The 17518-nt window shown below is 43.4% G+C and overlaps 1 protein-coding gene and 1 long non-coding RNA gene across 4 annotated transcripts; one reads left to right on the top strand and one right to left on the bottom strand.

Moving 5' to 3' along the window:
- Positions 1-62: 62 nt before the first annotated feature.
- Positions 63-17425, top strand: LOC120410455. Of its 2 annotated transcripts, XR_005602604.1 has the most exons (5): positions 63-154; positions 340-493; positions 992-1071; positions 10387-10713; positions 11663-17425. It is a non-coding gene; the product is annotated as an uncharacterized LOC120410455 (long non-coding RNA). The 2 variants fall into 2 exon arrangements; XR_005602603.1 differs by having other exon boundaries at positions 10387-17425.
- LOC104693437 (thiamine transporter 2-like) lies at positions 2730-12681 on the bottom strand. Of its 2 annotated transcripts, none has more exons than XM_010406067.4 (6): positions 12593-12681; positions 9802-9967; positions 8646-9462; positions 6983-7175; positions 5280-5421; positions 2730-4100 (listed from the first exon to the last, which is right to left on the bottom strand). In XM_010406067.4, the coding sequence occupies exons 2-6, from the start codon at positions 9949-9951 to the stop codon at positions 3921-3923; spliced, it is 1482 nt and encodes a 493-aa protein (XP_010404369.2). In that variant the 5' UTR covers positions 9952-9967; positions 12593-12681; the 3' UTR covers positions 2730-3920. The 2 variants fall into 2 exon arrangements, with proteins under 2 accessions (XP_010404369.2, XP_010404371.2); XM_010406069.4 differs by having other exon boundaries at positions 3858-4100; positions 5280-5314.
- Positions 17426-17518: the final 93 nt, after the last annotated feature.

Genomic DNA, 17518 nt, shown 5'->3' with positions numbered 1-17518 from the left:
ATACCTTTAAAAGCTCTGGTCTCTGATTCATGGGAAGACAAGAGCACCAGTTTTACAGTTTGAGCTAACACTGTCCCTGTCCTGTGCATAGTGCAGAGGCCTCTGGGCTTGTGGGGTCTCCTCTACTGTCCTGGTTTTCCTGGGGCTTTGGGAGGTAGGACATCAAATGCTTCATACTATTAGTTGGCCATTAATTACTTCTATATAGGGATGGATCTGTCATTTAAGGACAAATGGACAAGACAGTAAGCTGTTAAATCTATGTTCTAAGCTAAAAAGTCAACAGGCTTGCTTCAGAGAAATGCTGCTGCTTTGCTTTCCTTTACCCATTTTTTTTAGACTGGACTGCCTGCATCTTCCAAGGGTCATCAGAGGCTGGAGTTCACGCTGAAGCCTGTTGGTAGGACGTGTGTTTGACCCTGGGAGCAGATGCTGAGGCCCTGGCAGGAGGGGCCCCTTTGTGAGCTCGACAGAGCCTGGTCTGGTCCTGCAGGTATGGAAGGTTTCCTCAGTACTCAAGTGTGTGGTGCAACCAGGCAGGCAAGTGCTCAGGGGAGACAGGCTTGCTTCTGCCCTTCATCCTCTTCCCTGGCCAAGAGCTTCTGAGTCATGGAAAGAACCTTGGGAAGGGAAGGTGCTGCTGGGCAGGGGCTGAAAGGGGCTGCTGGCTCGTATTTCTCTGGTAGCCCACACAGTGCTTGGGCAATACCTGCATGCTTTGAATACAAACATGCTATTTGTTCCTTCCTTGTTTGCTCAAACCGGTCTTATCAGCTTGCTGGACTGTATCTTCACGGAAGCTTTGTGCCCAAACCCACAAATGTTTCAAAGATAATTAATGTTTTATTTAGAGGGGCTTGCAGCTATTGGGAGGAATGTGCCCAGCTCTAGAGTTCCATGTTTGCATGGAAACCTTTAACACACTGGAAGAAAGACAACACTAAAAACTGCTAGGAGAAGTGGATGTGTTGAGACTTTCCTTTTCCTGCAGATCTAGACAGCCTGTGATTCCAGCCTTGCTCATAACCTGCCAAGTCTCAACTATCTCCGCTCCAGAGTATGTGTGTGCAGGTACGTGAACACACAGGTAGATGTGTACATCTTACGCTTTTAGATGAAACCTCTGATTGCTGGATGAGTTCTGATTTGCACCTGAAAACCCAGGATAACATAAAGCCTTGCCTTTTTCCTCCTAACACTCCTAAGAGCTGCCCTCTTCCTACCCTATTTTCCCTATAATGCTGCCTACCAGCTTCCAACTTCAGAATTATTATTTTGAGATTAGAGAGAATAGGAACGGATTATTTTTTCTTTAAAGTCTTATCTGTTTTCTGAAGATGGTGTTCTCTAAAGCTGCAAGCCAAATACATTTTGTCTGCTTGGTTCCTTTGCTCCTCAGTGGCATCCCACAGATACAGAGAGCAGTGAGCTAGCTCTAGCCAGAACATAACAATTTTTATGGTTGGTTGTACGTGGTTTTTTAGCTCTAGTCTACTGAACTAAATGGCATTATGTTTTTTAACAACAGCAAAAAGTTTCACGTTGTTGATTCCTTTCCATTTGTCAGATATTGCGTGGAAATATTTGTTAACTTTCTGTACCAAAGTTTAAGACCATGGAGTTGAAAATACAAAGTTCCTCTTTTTAATTTAAATACAAACTCTAGTTAACTTCTAGTCCAGGACTGACACCTAGTTCTAAATGGAATGTCTCAAATGGAGTTCCTACTGACAAGGAATGCCTCTGCGTCCCCTTGGAGCAGTTCCCACTCAGCCCGGTCAGCTCTGGACGCAGCAGGCTGCGGGGGCCAGCCTCCGGAATCCGGGAGACCAGAGGTCTGGCTCGTGGGTCCTTCCACAGGACCGCGGCAAAAGAGGCAGGCTCAGTTCTGGGTGAAATCCGGAAGGTTTATTGTGTCTCCGAACAGGGGACCTCGCCCCCCGCGGGTATCCAGCAATGAGCAACCCTGAGCGCGCCTGCCAGGGGCTTTATGGGGGGGTGGCGACGGGGGAGGGATGACAACGGCATCGAATCAGGGAAGGAGAAGGACGGGTCTGCGGGATGAGGGACACACAAGGGAACCTATCTTGGGAAAGGAAGGGAGGGATCCTCCCCCCAAGACTAATCACGCGACGCCCCTGCCAGAACTTTCTAGAAGCTTGGGAGGGGTGCCGGAGCGATTGGCAGGGGTCTGGGAGGAGACAAATAGAGAAAGCAGGGTTATGAACACGAAACCAGGAGGGTATAAACCGGGATGGTACAGTAACACGAAACCCAAAGGGGAGACCCGGACTGAACCAAACAAGACACACTCCCACAAAGGAAGAATAGAAAAAACAGTCCTTGCACTCCTGGATTCTGTCCCTGTTTCTTCAGGCAGGAGCATCATGCCCTCGGTTCTGCAGTAATAGAAGATACTCACTGCTCAGTGGAGACTAAGTACATCTCCCACTTTTATGACTGCATTGGTTAAACTGTTCTGCTTAGAGCCAGTTTACAACAGAGAATGTCCCCACAGTGCACAATAGTAAACAAAAAGCCTAAAAAAATTAGCCAGGATCTTCATTTTGTCAGATCCTACTGATTGTTCTTGTGACTTGAAACAAATTGCTTCTGTCCTGCCTGCCCTCACATCTGGGCACTTTGTCTAGTTGCAGTGTGTGACAGTAGTATGAAAAGCAGTTACGTCTGTACAAATGATAGCTTGTGTCTCTACAGAAAAAATATTATTCTGTAAATGCTAAGCATTTTTTATTAGTTAGATGTAGATATTGGAAGCTAGAAACAAACAGCAGTACAGAAATAACTTTAGCATATGGATATAGTTCATATTAAATTAGACATTCGCTATGCAAACTAATTTCTAGTCTCTTTTTTCTTCTCCTGGACTGTCTTTTGGACTAAATTAGCTGTAGGATTTGAAGCTTCTTGACAAACTCTGAGATGCTGATCCTGCCAAATTCTTGGGCAAGACCAGTGGACCTCCCTCACTTGGCACTCAAAAGCACACGAAGCTAGCTGTTTATTTCAGTTACAAATCTTCTTGGATATTCCTATTAATCTGCAATTTTCCTGTATGGAATCAGCTATATTTCTTCACAGTGTACTTCTCTGGTTTTAGTCTGTGCTACTTAAGCCCCTTGATATTTTTTCTCTTCCTGCTGAAAGAGGAAGACAGTCAGACCTGAATTTAAATTTATTGGAAGCACAAGCAAAGGAGTGGTGCTCTTTCTTTTTTTTTTGGACCCTGAAATTATTCCCTCTTCGGCAGAGGTTGCTGTGAAGCCAGTACAGTGTTTGCAGCTCTCAAATGTGGGCCAGGCAACAACCGTAGCGTAACAGTGTTGCAGTGAAGCTCCCGGGATGGGTTGTGCAAGCCCTGCTTTCTGCAGGCTGTATGCACAGAGGTGTGGGATGAGACAGGAGGAGCCTGTGCCCCATCTGCCTGTACTGGGTATGAAAGAATATAATGATGCAAACACTTCCTTGGTTCAGAACGAGGGCTGTGTAGAGGGGGGGGTCAGACCCTTCAGCCACTGAATCAGCAAATATGATGGAAGCAGCTTTGCCAGCGCCACATTCAGAGCTACAATGAGCAGGGCAGGGTGAACTCTGCACTCTGCCGTCGTGCACAAGGGGATGCAAACGTGGTTGCTCTGATTCTGTGTATAAATTACTGCCCTTAAGCTATTTATAGGCATGTAAACAAGAATCTAAAGGAACTTATCTTTTATTCTTGGCAGAGTACCATTCTGGTGAGCTCTCTGCTGGCATATGTTGTGCTGAAGAGCTGGAATGATTCAGCGTAGCTTTTCAGGGCTGAGTTGAATGTTCTTCTTGCACTGCTGTTCCCTGCATGCTGCTCTTCTTCTCTGCTGGGAATCCTTCTCCCAGGAGGGCCTGGCCAAGGAGCCTGCCTCCTACAGCTGTGTCATGGAGCTTGTGACAATCTGCTCTCTTGACTCGTGCTCAGTCTGGTTCAGCTGCTCTGTGCAAGATCTTGCTATTTTCCTTTGGCATTTGCATGAGACCAGCACACAAATGCTTCTGATCATGAAAATCCCGTGTATGACTGCGAAGTAGCTGCCATAAATTAAAAACTGGGAGGAGAAAAAGGCAGAACAATTAATGAAAAACACGTTAGAGGTATGCTGCTTCTTTGGAGATGACAGTCACTCTTTTTTTCTTGTGTTCTGACAGTTTCTCTACGTTTGAGAATTTGCTTTGTGATAAAGCAAAATCTCAGCTTTGTGAACAGCACTGTGAAATGAAGAACTGCTCCTTTCTTCCATTCCTTATGCCTCTTAACAAATGTCAGATGGGGAGAGGGATAAGAACAGGATTTTTTTTTTCTATTAGGGCAAAATGTAGTAGCAGCTTCATTACCCATGTAGTCATGAATCTGTTTGAAGAGTCTGAGTTCATCCTTGTTTTGCTTTTGCACATTTCAGTGCTGTCACCACAATGGCTTCAGTAAATACACTGTGATTTTATATCAGTATTTCCAACAACAGTGGCAAGGCTGTTTACGAAGTCCTACATATTCCTGTCCTTAAATTTAAAGATGTAATGTTTGTGTCAATCTTTACTCTTTCAAAGTCACTTTTGCTTTCTCTGTGCAGAGTGTGAATAGCTTTAGTCTTCTTCAGATCCATTAGAGTAGACAGCTGCCCCAGCTGAGAGCCCATCTGAGAAAATGCAGAAGTCAGTAGGTTTCAGTTGACTTCAGCATGAGTGACATTAGATTTACTGAAGATACGGACACTCTTGTAAGATAGAATATCCCATCTGAAATGGAGTGCCCAAGCTATGGGCAGAAGACTTTATCGTACATGTTGAGATACAGACCAGGTTTGCTCCAGAGCTAGAATTAGAAATTACTTGAGCTGAAATAACTCATATAATCCAGACTGTGTCTCATAATTTTGAACTCCCATTCTGCATCTGACAAAACCAGTCTGAGCTTTTGGGAAGAGAGGATGTTGTTCAGCGTCCTATTAGTTACCAAAACTGGTCAGATAGCATAGCCTGGTTAATTATGTTCTGGTGTATCTCCCTTTAAAAGTCAAAGACCAGCATCTTTAATCCTAAATGCATTAAAAGGCAAAAGGGAAGAATGATGACAAATGATGATGAACAATGACAAGGGAAGAACAAGATGTCCGGATTTCTATGGAAGAAAGAGGAATTAAGTTGTGCTTTGGCATAGGAATTTCTTGGTAAACTTTTGAAGATGACTTGGCTGAGCAGTAAATAGGAAGCAAGGTAACAGCACTTACCTGAGTCACCATGTCCAGTCCCAAACCTCTTGAATCTACAACAACAATTGTGAGAATGGTCTGAATCAGCAGGGCAATGAAGTTGTTCAATCCAAACATCAGGGCATAGCGTTCCATGCTCATATTGACAGCGATCTGGAACCTAATGGGAGACTGGCAGGTCAGTCACTTCCCACTGGGAAAGTTATTGCTGTCTATCAGTCAATGAAGAGAAAATGATCAATGGAGATGGTGCATCAAGGACACAGGAAATGGTGCTTCATTTGGTTGTTTGGTTCCTTGCTCTCTAAAAAAAAAGTCTGGGGTACCATAGTGTATTTTAATGGTTTTTTGAACTGGCATGGGCTGCTTTTCCAACCCATGCTATCAGGTGATCAGGTAGAATGTCAGTTCTCTGTACCCTCCCTTTTTGTTCCTTTGCCTTCACAGACTGCCTCTGACAGGCTGTGAAGTGTCCATGGCTGGAAGCTTTCAGAGACCTGGCCAGGCAGTGTTGTGACCTGCTCTGGCACTGGCAGCAGTTCTGCCCTGGCTGGGAGGTTGGGCTCGAAGGTCACTGGGTATCTTCTAACCAAACTTTCTGTGGTGGTGAATCACATTTTGCTTTGTGACTTGACAGTGGAGGTAACATGCTGCTTATTTCTGTCAAGAGTCTGTAGATTTTACTTGCAGTATCTTTTTTGACAATAATCAGAACATCTTTCCTTGCAATATATATCTCCAAAGTTTCTATACAAACAAAAGGGTGTTATTCCTTCGAGACTCATTTTCAGTTATTTTAGCTTGGGGGTTTTTTGCAAGATTTTACTTTGTTGGGTTTTTTTTCAGAATATATTGAAATAGTCCAGGTGTAATTCACTATAATGTACTAACAATCTACCAAAATGAAAATAAAGGGCTCACTTGGCTTTCTTCAAGATAGGCATAACCTTGCCATGCATTATAATTTTGGCAGCTTTTAAAAATGGTATCTGATTAATTTTGGGGTTTGACAAAAAATGCATCTAGTATTTTTGTTAATGAAATAGTGTGGTATGTCTAAAGACATTCTAAGCAATAAAATGACTGGAGCAATAATATTTTATATTTATTACACAGGATAAAATATTTGTTATTAATATTATTTATATATTTCTATTTCTGACAACAGAATGGCTTGGTCTCCTATGAGATCTTGTCTGAGTTTATACATCCAATGTTCCCTTTCATTCCTTCTTTACATCTTAATATCAGTAATGATTATATATATGAAAGTATGTTGGGGAACACTCTATGTTGAATCTTTTCCTGCATTCATGCAGTTCATGGCATGCTAAAAGGTTTATCAGAAGGGGGTCTAGACATATGGTGATCTTAAAGGATGGCTTGTCCCCTATTGTTCACTCTGCATCTTTCTTGCCAGGAAGGAGCGAAATGGCTTCTACATTTTGCTGTTAGTAATTGCCTTTAGTAATAAAGTTATCTTGTACCTTGTTTAATTTCTGCTTAGGTAAATGTTTGATGTCCTTTTGACAATTTTTCTTTCCTGGTTGTTTGGAAGAATGAAAACAACATAACCAGACATTTAAATGTCCTTGTCCTTACCTAAACAGTTATGTCTAGCATTAGGTCAGCTACCTCGGAGGAAAAGGATGCCCAAAGCAAACTGGAAGTAAGGTCAGTATTCTGTGCATGATGGCAGCACTGTGATGTTTTGTACTTACGTTGCTATTGTCAGGAGTAACATATAGCATGCCTTGAAAATGAGATAGCTAGCATAACATGCCCAGATGTTGGTAGAGAAGTGCATGAGAAACAGACAACCAGCATCTATTGCAGAGAAGATCCCTAAAGCCAGTTCACCAAAATGGTCCCAGTTAATCTTCATATATTGTACTAGGAAAGATGTTACTGAGCCTAGAAAAAGAGAAAAAAACATGTGTAAAAGTTGTATCTGTTCCACAGCTTGTATGACCAAGTCTTGCCAGTCTCACATGCTGAAAGGCGATGCTGAATAATGAAGCAGAGTAGTCTGAAGTTTGAAAGCATTTCTAATGACTTCTGCAGCTGTGCAGATGACTGGTCATTTTAAGACAACTGCATAAATCAAGTCTCTGCCATTCCATCCTTGGTGTTTTATTCCACTTCACAGGATAAACTGTAATGTAGAAGGATTCATTATTTAGGTGTCTGTTCACAGCATGTTATCTCTGGGAAGAGAATCAGGAACATGGTTTGGAGTTCAAGAAGTAATTTCTTCCAGCTTCTCCTAGTTGGAAGGAGAACAGAACTAGGCTAGTAAACCTTCTATTGTAACAGTTTAGCTCTGGGCACCTCATAGAGGGGGTAAACTGTCAAAAAAGTGAGTTTTGAGGTGTCAAGGAAGTATATCTAAGGAAATGAAAAAGGATTGGTTTGCTTTTGGTGGGACTCCTAGAAGATGCATCTGTTGCAAAGTTAAGCCATTTGACTGCCCATCTTGGGGTCCCAGACAATTTTAAAAATTCTATAATTATACACTGAGAAAAAGGCAAGTCCACAAGAGAGAGAAATTCATCAAGGAGTAGATACTACAGGAGGGCTTCTAGTTCATTATTTACTTGGTCTATTTAGTTTCCCACTGCAAGAGTAGTATCTGTTTCTCCTTAATGTCTGTAAGGGTAACCTGAATGACCAGGTGTGGAGTAGAGGTGTTTATTTCTCCTGGTAGAATACACCCCAATGTCTTGTGCAAGTTCTTTACAGCAGCACAGTGTGAGACAAGGCAGGGTGCTATCCTCTGATGTTACCTTTTGATAACCTCACTTTGCTTGTGTGGTGTGAGCATCTACTCCTGGTGCAAAAGTAGAATGGTTCACGTCAGTATCATAAGGATTCAATAGGGTCTTTTTTCCCCTGCACTTTGTATCCTGCAATGACTAGAATTTTTCTTTTTGTCTGATTGTACAAGGGTATTTCACTAGAAAAACATCTTAACGGGAGTATGATATACTTTCTGTGTAAAATTTTTATGAAAAACTTCTCTCATATGTGTAAGCTGATATCATTGTTATGGGAGCAGTGCAATACTTGTTTTGGGGAAAAAAAACACCAAATAGCCTCATCCAAAGAAACATGGGTGCCTCTGAATGGGTTTACCAGCTAGATGCAATGTCTTTGGGACTTGCATATTTTCTGCATGCTGGTAAGATACAGTTATTTGTCCGGTCCTAAAGAAAAACCAACATAACTCACATTTGAACTGTTGTACATCAAAGACCTAGGTCTGGAATGCACAGGATGTGCACTGGCTCCCTGGAGCGCCTGCAATGGAATGGTACTTTGAAAGTTTACTAAAGTGAAACTTCAGAGGCTGTCATTGTGATCAATGTTTAAACATCAACTTACTCAGAAACGTTGCTATTGCTTCGACAGCTCCGTTGTACACTGCGGAGCTGTGGGACGGGGCTCGGAAGTCCCACAGCACCTGGACATAATTCACGACCTGGTTAAAGCCGGCCGTGGCCAGAGCCCACCACAGGGACCAGTAGAGGAGTTTGCGGGAGCTGTAGCAATCCCTCAGGTCCTTGGCCAGCTGCAGCAGCACGCTGAGCATGTGACTGTGAGGCCTGGCATTCCCAGCCTGGGGCTGGGGGGTCGGGCCCCTGGCAGCAGGGTTGGGGCTCTTTTCCTCTTGGCAGCTCGAGGGCCTGTGGGAACTGCCTGCAGCCACCCCTTTATCAGCCCCTGGGAGAGGCTCAGAGGTGTCTTTCCTGTGGAAGAACATGCTCCTCTGGGGCATGGGCAGGAAGAATGAGCACAGGAATGCCAGGGACACGGAAGCCAAGGTGATGGCGTTGAGGTAGAAGTAGGAGACGTGTGCTAAGGACACCAGCAGCTGTCCCAGCACAGCGGCCACGGTGGCTGCCACCAGAGTGACACTCCTGCAGTAGCTGGTGACCCTCTGGTAGTGCTGGGTGCTGACCACGCTGTAGATGTAGGCATAATAGGCCACCTCGGTGGCTGTCACCATGCCATAGAAGAATTCCACCACCTGCATGGCCATGACTCCATGTGCAAAGAGCAGCAGGAGCCACGTGATGATGAGGCTGATGCCCTGCAGGAGGAGGACGGGCTTGTAGCGCACATAGTCTGTGAGCAGGAACACTGGGAAAAGGAGAGCAAGGTAGGAGTATGTCCAAACTGGGAAAATCTGGTTGGTAACCTAGAAGAGGAGAGGAAATGCCAGTGTTTTTATTGTTGAGGAAAGGAAGTTCATGTATTTTAAATGGTGTTGTAGAGGGAAGTTTTTTCTCTGAAGGAATTCATAAAATATATAACCACATTGAATCAGCATGGGACTGTTGGGCAGACAAATGGATCCTGGATCCATTAAATGGATCTATTATTTATGCAGTCTGCTGCAAACGGTAACCTGCCAGAGCTGGTTAAAGCTGTGTGCTTTGTTTTTTTCCTTTTTATCTTTGTTTAAAAATTTTAAAGAATGTTTTCCCTTTCTATTTTCACTACTTCAATTAAAACAAATCGTAGAGTAAAATCATACCTCATCTGTGGTCAGGTTTTTATCTGGTCCTGTTAGATAGGGTGTTAGGAAAGGTTCTGATGGTTTCATCATGTAGAAGAATCCATAGAGGCAGAGGATCAGGGTGGGAAAAGCCCAGGTGTTGGTTTTTTCTTGCTTCCAGCAACCCATGGCCTCTGCAGCAAAGCTGAGGAGAAAGTTTGTTAGGATGATGATACTGCCCATGCAAGTGCAAAGAGATCTTGTAATTCATTTTTATTTTGTGGTTTCTGATGCCAAGGGGTGCTCTTTAGAGGTTGACAGTTCAAAAAAATTTTTATTTGTAATGTTAAAGTGAACAGCTATCCCTTACAGTTGGCTGCTGCTCTCTTTGTAGAAAGTGCATAAAAAATGAATTTGAAGATCCTTAACTGGGAGACAAACTACCCTGTCATTCCATCTGCACTGACCAAGATAAAACACAGGAAAAGCCTTTCTAGATAGAAGTGGCTGAAGACAGCTGAGCACTGAGATTTCCCTCGACACCATGACTGATCACAGCCAAGCACTTTGCTGAATGACAAGTAACTAGTTCCCAATTGCTGTTTTTTCTCCTTTGCCTCCTAGATGTGCATGGCTTTCCCGTTATGGAGAGCTAGTAGCTCTGGAGCCTAGAAGATGGGAGTTGCTAATAAATACAGAAAGGATGTCAAGTCAGATTCTCATCTGGAATTGCCTGCATCAGAAGTCCATTTTGGATACAGACTTCGTATTTTCCATGTATAAAAGTGGTCACAGAAGGTTAACAGTCCATGCTAAAATGAAGTGAAGCAGATATTTTTGTTCTTGTCACTAGGTGAGATGATGGAATAAATTAAAATTTGCAACTCTGCTGGACAGAGCCCAAACAGAAGTCAAAATGGGTGTAATGGGGACATGCAAAGTAAATACACAGTAAGTTAATATCCATATTCATGTTAGTATAGGCAATGTCAAGAATCTTAATGTGTGCAATTTATCATTTGGAGTCCTTTGGAGTTTGCTTATTAGCAGATGGGATTTCTATCACTTTGCTTTGAACTTTTATCAACTTCCCTCCCAAGAACTCTTTTTTTTTTTTTAAGGCAAAAAATGAATTTTAAAAAATCTTAAAAATGAAGTAGTGTTTTTTCATAAAATTATTTGTAAAAGCTGAAGAAAGGTCTATTCAGCCAAAACCAGTCATGTCCTGATGAGTACATCACTCCAGGTTGGATGGGCAGAGGATCTTTTTTTATAGGATGTGATATGTATAAGGCAGTAGGCATTATGCATCTTCTTTTCTAACTTCATGCTATGGTAGCACATTTTACTGACAGCCTGATCCACTAAGAAATGTGTGCAGATCAAAGGGAATTTGAATTCCTTTGCTGTGTAACAGCCGAAAGCATGGACATTACAGGAATTCCAGCAGAAAAGAACCGAGCTCTGTGTCAGCTCTGCAGTGTGAACCACTAGATGGCAAGGTGACCCCAGCAAGGCAAAACGAGTTCGGGAGGGCTGTGAGATACTGAGCGCTCCAGGAAGGAAACATTTCTGCCCCTCCTTCCTCCCCGGCTGTTGCAACATGAGGCTGCTGCAAACGCGGCTTTGGCAGGACCAGTCTGAGCCCTGCCCAGGATCGTGCTCACTTAGACACCATAACACCCCCAGGCTCTCCTCTCACGTGGTAATCATTAAAGCCATACGGCACCCCAGTGCTGTGGGAATGCTTCATGTGATTCTGAGAAAGGCATCGAGAAGACTGGGGTGGAGAGCATCTCTAGCACTGTAATGAGAAACATTTGTACAAGTCAGCTTTGGGAAGTAGCCAGGGCGTATTTTCCCCTTTCCAGCCTAGATTCTCTGCTCTGGTCTCTTTCAGGTCCTGCCTTGTTTGTTCACCCCCCAGCAGGCTGTGTGACACAGGGGCAGCAAGTCTCATGTAGCTTGTCAAAATATCCCACATCCTGGGAGGTGAGTGGGGCAAGCTGCTGCCTCTGCAGGGCTCGCAGCGCGCTTGTGCTCCCGCTCAGATGCTGCCCATCAGCGGCCGGGCTTTGCCATCCTGTGCAAGAATTCACGGTTTCAGCTGTACACAGAACTTCAGGTGTGCCCTGGTCACTGCATCCCTACAGTGCCAGCACGTGCACTGTTTAGGGTTTTTGGCTAGACCTGTACCTCTCACCTGCAGTTTTGCTCTTTGAGGTGCCACCGTTAGGCTGGTAGGTAAGTCAGGTGAGAAGTTTCCCACTTGATTTAAGCAGCTGTGCAGAAAAAACCCCTGTCACTGGTGCTGAGCTGGGAAGCATAGCGGGCTGAGGGCTCTCAGGGGCAACCCACTCTGCCACTGGAGAGTGGGAGATGGTGTCACCCAACCTGCAGTGGGGTTTGTGTTCCCCTCACACTTCAGCCCTTGGCCAGCAGTAAGCCCCCCCCAGCTCTGCAGCTGCTGTACAACCCCTCCTTTCTGAATTCATGACCACAAACCTCTGACAACCAGAGCTCTGCCTTGGTGCTTGAGGGGGAGGAATCCAATTTGTTCCCGGTTCAGTCACCCCATGTGGTCAATTAGTCTTTTGTAAATCTAGGGTTTTGTTCACTTTTGAAGAGATTTTAGGATGCCTTGGTGTTCTGCAACAAAACAATCCTATATTTCTTTTTTCCTTCAGCAATTCTTGGTGCCATAGCTGTCAGCTCTTCTACACACAGCCTAACAGCCTCCCAGGTCCCCACCAGATTGCTCTCTTCTTTCCTCCCACTTTTCCTTGTCATTGCAGGATTTCTGATTTCTAAAGTTCATATATAATCATACCTTCTGTGCTGGAGCTCTTCCTTTCTTACTTCCAAGGGGAAAGCCTCCTTTTAGTATTTCCAATGTTACTTCTGGTTGTCCTGTGTGTATTGCAGCTACTGGACTCTGGGTTTTGTGCTTTTCCTGTTCTTCTGGTATTACAGCTTGCCCTGACACCTCCTTTGAAACGGCCTCCAGCTGGCTTTCTTTCAGCATCCATGTTCAGCACCCTTAAAGGAACAGCCAGATAATCCTGGCCTGTCTTTGCTCCAAGGCAGCAGTAATTCAAGACCCAAAGTACGGTTTGGTGCCTGACTAGCACAAAATCAATAGAGGTAGTCATTTTCCCAAAGAATTTTGGATCTATTTAACAGGATGTGTGGCTTGGGGGCCATCTGTGCCTCATACTGGCCTATATTAAAGAGGGAGCAGTAGCTGTGTGTGGGTAGTGACAGAGGTGAGGGCGAGCAAATACCACTGTTGTAAGATTGGAATGTATCCACACTACTTACATGGGGTTTCAAACTATTCTGACAAATTTAAAAAGTAAAAAGTAAAACACCCTGCTCTGCTTCCTCTTGACTTACTTGCTGGCAAATTTGTTAGTTCTTTTGCTTAGGCAGGTTCTCACATTGCTGCTGAAGATGGGGATACTGCCCTATAGTCAGCTTCAGAAGATTCTGTGGGACTCACGACAGCAGAGTATACTCTGTGAAATGTACAGATTTTCACAAAACGTATGTACAGAAATCTAGATCTACTCCCACCCTGGTCCCAAAACATGTAAGTCTGGAATGAGGGATGTAAAAATTATTTAGGAATATGACCAATACAGTAGGAAAATTTGTAAATCTTTGAAAATAACACTGAATTATCCAATCAGAGGAAGGCAGCATCTTGGTTCACACACAGTAAAATGGAACAGCAACTTTATGGACATGTACATGAATATGAAAAATATATGACATTCCTTGCTGGTCTGATGAGTGTCCCAGCTCAGCCAGTCCTTTGTCTTCACTCTTGGCCAGATTTTGCAGCCTTTTTTCCTTCTACCCCTCAACAGTCTATACTACAGGATTAGTGATGTTAGAGGGGCTATCTCTGCCTCTTGCCTTTATAATTTGTTTGTTGGCCTTTGTCCCTGAAACCATCTCCTCCTGCCTAGGACAGTGCTGTGTACTTACAGAGTCATAGCTGGGAGGGAGCCATAATGATCATCATGTCCTAGTCCCTGCTCCTCCCAGGACTATCTCAAATGATACCTTGTGACTCAGTGTGTCATCCAGACGCTCCGTGAATGCTGGCAGCTTCTGTAATATGTGTGAAACTGATGCATGAATGGAATGTAATAACTCCTTTGGGCACTTTCTGAGCCATCAGTCTCTGTCTGACACTGATCCCAGAGCTATCTTAGTTCTGTTGACCCTGCAGCTATGGGACGTGACAGCCCCTCTGAGAGAACCCTGTGTATACCTGCATTTGGTTTTATTCTCATGAACTCTTGTTAAAATGCAGAGAACCCTTTAGGGAAAGAGTGTTACTTGGGGTTTGCATTGACTTACTAAGAATCCAACTCAAATATCTTGACACTGAGAAAAACGGCAAAATTCTGCTTTTCCTGTAACACAATAATGAGGAAGAATGATTTAAGCAACTTCCAGGCATTGAAATTTGGTTTCTTTTCTTTCAGATCCTCTCTTCTCATAGTCTTCAGTCCACCTTGTTTGTAATTAAAATTTCATGCTTTTTCACTGATTCACGTTTATGTGAATCAGTGAAAAAGCATGATGGAAGACTGTAAAACTGCGATGAGCTTATGCAAGTTTTTGGTGAACTTGAGCCCTATGCCATAAGCTGCCTGCAGCAGAGCATGGCTGCTGGGTTTGAAGGGGACTACACTCTTTTCATGAAGAGTAGTTAGAAGCAGAAGTGTTGTTCTGCTTGGTGGGTGGGCTGGGGGATCTGTTTCTAGTTGACATCCCAATTCTGTTCAGTTGGGAAAGGGAAGATTTTGTAAGAGAGGAGGAAAGGTGAGTTTTATTGTTGTAGTATATCCTAAACAGTTAATCTAGCATGTCTCTAATGAATCAAGGAGATAGGACAATTCTGAGAGGGGAAGGAAAGGCAGTAAAGGAAGGAGACTGCAAACCTCTGTCATCCAGATCCTTTCTCGTGCCTCTGCTGCCCCTTGGACTCAATCCTGATATTATCTCTGGTGCTTCACAGGATGGCACCAAGGCTGAGAGGCTCACATTGGCTGTGTGAGGTGTCTCTCTATCTGTAAGTTTGGTCACTGGCTTTCAGCTCACAAATCACATCTGTTTCTTGACACCTGCCCAACTCAGACAAAGAGACTTCTTCAAATGAAACTGAAGGCTTGTTCTTTTTGAAGAATGTGTACTATGCTCTCTAAAGCAAGCAATAGCAAAGAAAATTTTCTGTGGCTAATACTGAAGATTTTTCTCCATTCGTGGCCAAATACAGCCTATGCACAGAAAGGTTCCAATGGCAGTTATAAAGATTAAAGTGTATTTTTGTCTGATTTCTCAGACCCAGGAGTATTCACAGGACATGTAACTTTCTGACTTATGGATGAGCTGATCTTTATCTTTTCTCATGTACTGCATGCTCATTTTGGGAATGAGCTGCTCTCTGCAGTCTGGCCCTGAATCCCATGGTGTGTGGGTGAGGGTTTCCATAACTTGCTTCTCAGCTGAATCTTGCCCCAGCTTCCCAAGGTGGAAGGGCATTCATATGTCTCAGGTGCTTTTCATCGGAGACACAAAACTGAATATGCAAATTTCAGTTTGGGATGTTTAGCTAGAAGGTACTAAGGGCATTACTCCAAGGGGTAGGTTAGGAAATACATTCAACCAAACGAATGTTTCAGGTACTTGGTTTAAATGTAGACTTACAGCTGCTTCCTTATTAAAAAGTAATGCCATAAGGCTATTTTTCACTATGCTGCACCTTACCTAAGCATAATGCCCACCCTTTTTATCCATTCATTCTTACTCTTGTCACTGGACTGCCCATTGCCACTTGCACCATGAAAGGCAGTGGCTGCTGGTAGAAGTGCAGGATCTGGAACAAACAGCTGTGCCATTAATCATCACCCTGAGACATTTTGGGAGGGGAGGTTAATTCTTTTTCTTACAGGCAGCATTTTTGTGGTGGCACATTTGGGCACAAACAAGGCCTGGAGCTCTTGTTATAACATGCTACCAACGTGGTATGGAGCACATAAAAGTCCTGTAATGGGTTTATAAAGACTGGTTGAACCTACCTTGGCCTGCAGAGCTGTGCTTAAAGCCCCTTTTGTACACAATGAAGTCTGGGCCAGTGTGTTGAAAGGAGTCATTTACCCTCTTAATCTGTTATTGGCCAGGGAAAGATAAGTTGCATTAGCTTTCTGCAATATAAGTCACTGGCTGGTTTGTCTCTGCTTTTGGTTACAGTTTCATTGCTGAATTCACTGTAGGTGACAGGTTACCAATGTAGCTGTGAGAAGCTGGGCAAGGAGCATTCAGTTACAGTGGGTGTCCCCTTGGAAGCATTACCAAGACTTTACAGGCATCCTTACTAGCATGTCAGTGACCTGCATTGCAGCTCTCTGATTTGCTCTGTGCAAAAACCTCTCAAGACCGTGGGAGGTTTCCAAATAAAGGTGTTTTCCCATTGTCTGAGGACTGGGTTTGTTGGCTGAGCAGCCTTTTACTTTCTCACTCTTACTGGCACAAGGCACACTTGGCTCTCCCAGCTGAGGGGTGCAAAGCAGTGAGGTCCAGAGGAGCTGAGCCAAAAAATAGTTCAGCATGTGGAAGTACCTGCTGATCGGCTGCAAAATTCATTGTTCAAAATGAAGCTGTGAGCTTTGTGGTATCTTCCTATTTTCTTCATAGGTCTGAGAATGTTGGACAATTCAATTTCATCTCTTCTTTTTGTCTGGGTGTTTTTTTTTTGTTTTTTTCTTTGTTTGTTTTTTTAATGTTTCAAAACTACTGAACAGCAACAAAAAAATCAAGCAAACGAGTTGAATAGATGGTAAAATTTCCAAGACTGAGCAGATGGATGATATCTCATGTATGGTCTCCCTCTTGGCATCAGGGTGTATTTTGGACCTCACTGCCAAAGTTATTTCTGTTGTAATTGTATCAATAGCAAATTACTGTCTTGAGACTTCTAAAATTGAGAACTGAAATTCCAAAAAGATCTGAAGTTTACTGGAAGGTGGAGAAAATCCTTCTGTTGCATTCAATGAATGCTACAGCAGGACAGAAAGGCTGAGAGAAGAATAGGTTATACCTTAAGTAGGTCCTTTAGTTTTCCTTATATTTTTCTTCCAGATCATCAGTGGAGGACAGGAACTACTCCTTTGTCAGTGGAATTCTCTGAGGATTTTCCTTTCTAATAAAATGTTACGAGGTCACTGCTATAGGTTTGCAGCTGACTTTTGTGCAAGTGCTGACTGTAGCTGGGAGCACCAGGCTCTGGTGTCCCTCTGTCTCCTACACTGTCTGTCAGCTCTTAGAAGCCATCAGTGTTTAAAGGAAGAACAGCAGTTTTTTGTTTATCAATGAAGTGGAGAAAGATGATTCTGGTGAGAAAAAAGTGGCTGAATTTTGCTATGGCTGCAAAGTAATCTTTCACCACTACTTTGATGTCAAGATTGTCTGTGTGCTTCACAAGCTGGTTTTGAGCTCTTCCATTCTGCAAACTGTGATTGAGGGAAACACATCTATTGACTGTAGCTAATAAGAATATTTTGTGTAATACTTTCTTGATATGACCTACATGTTACATGTAAGAATGAGAAAATTGCTTTCAGAAAATATCAAATGCTATAAAAGTTAAGGCCTGTTTTGTCATCAGTGCCAACCGCAGACCAACCCCTTGTGATGAATGAGCCAGCCAAGGTCCATGAAACCACTCTTGCAATTTTTTTTT

This window comes from Corvus cornix, chromosome 9 (assembly GCF_000738735.6).
Source record: "Corvus cornix cornix isolate S_Up_H32 chromosome 9, ASM73873v5, whole genome shotgun sequence".
Lineage (NCBI taxonomy): Eukaryota > Metazoa > Chordata > Aves > Passeriformes > Corvidae > Corvus > Corvus cornix.
This window is presented reverse-complemented; position numbering and strand designations above follow the sequence as displayed.

Bases quoted from the DNA above. Each gene is read 5' to 3' on its own strand.
- LOC104693437 (XM_010406067.4), bottom strand. From the start codon at position 9,951: ATGGGTTGCTGGAAGCAAGAAAAAACCAACACCTGGGCTTTTCCCACC. The intron at 7,176-8,645 runs GTAAGTTGATGT...CTCTTTTTCTAG, and splicing joins AGCAATAGCAACGTTTCTGA to GCTCAGTAACATCTTTCCTA. The intron at 5,422-6,982 runs GTAAGTACAAAA...GTCTCCCATTAG, and splicing joins TTACTCCTGACAATAGCAAC to GTTCCAGATCGCTGTCAATA.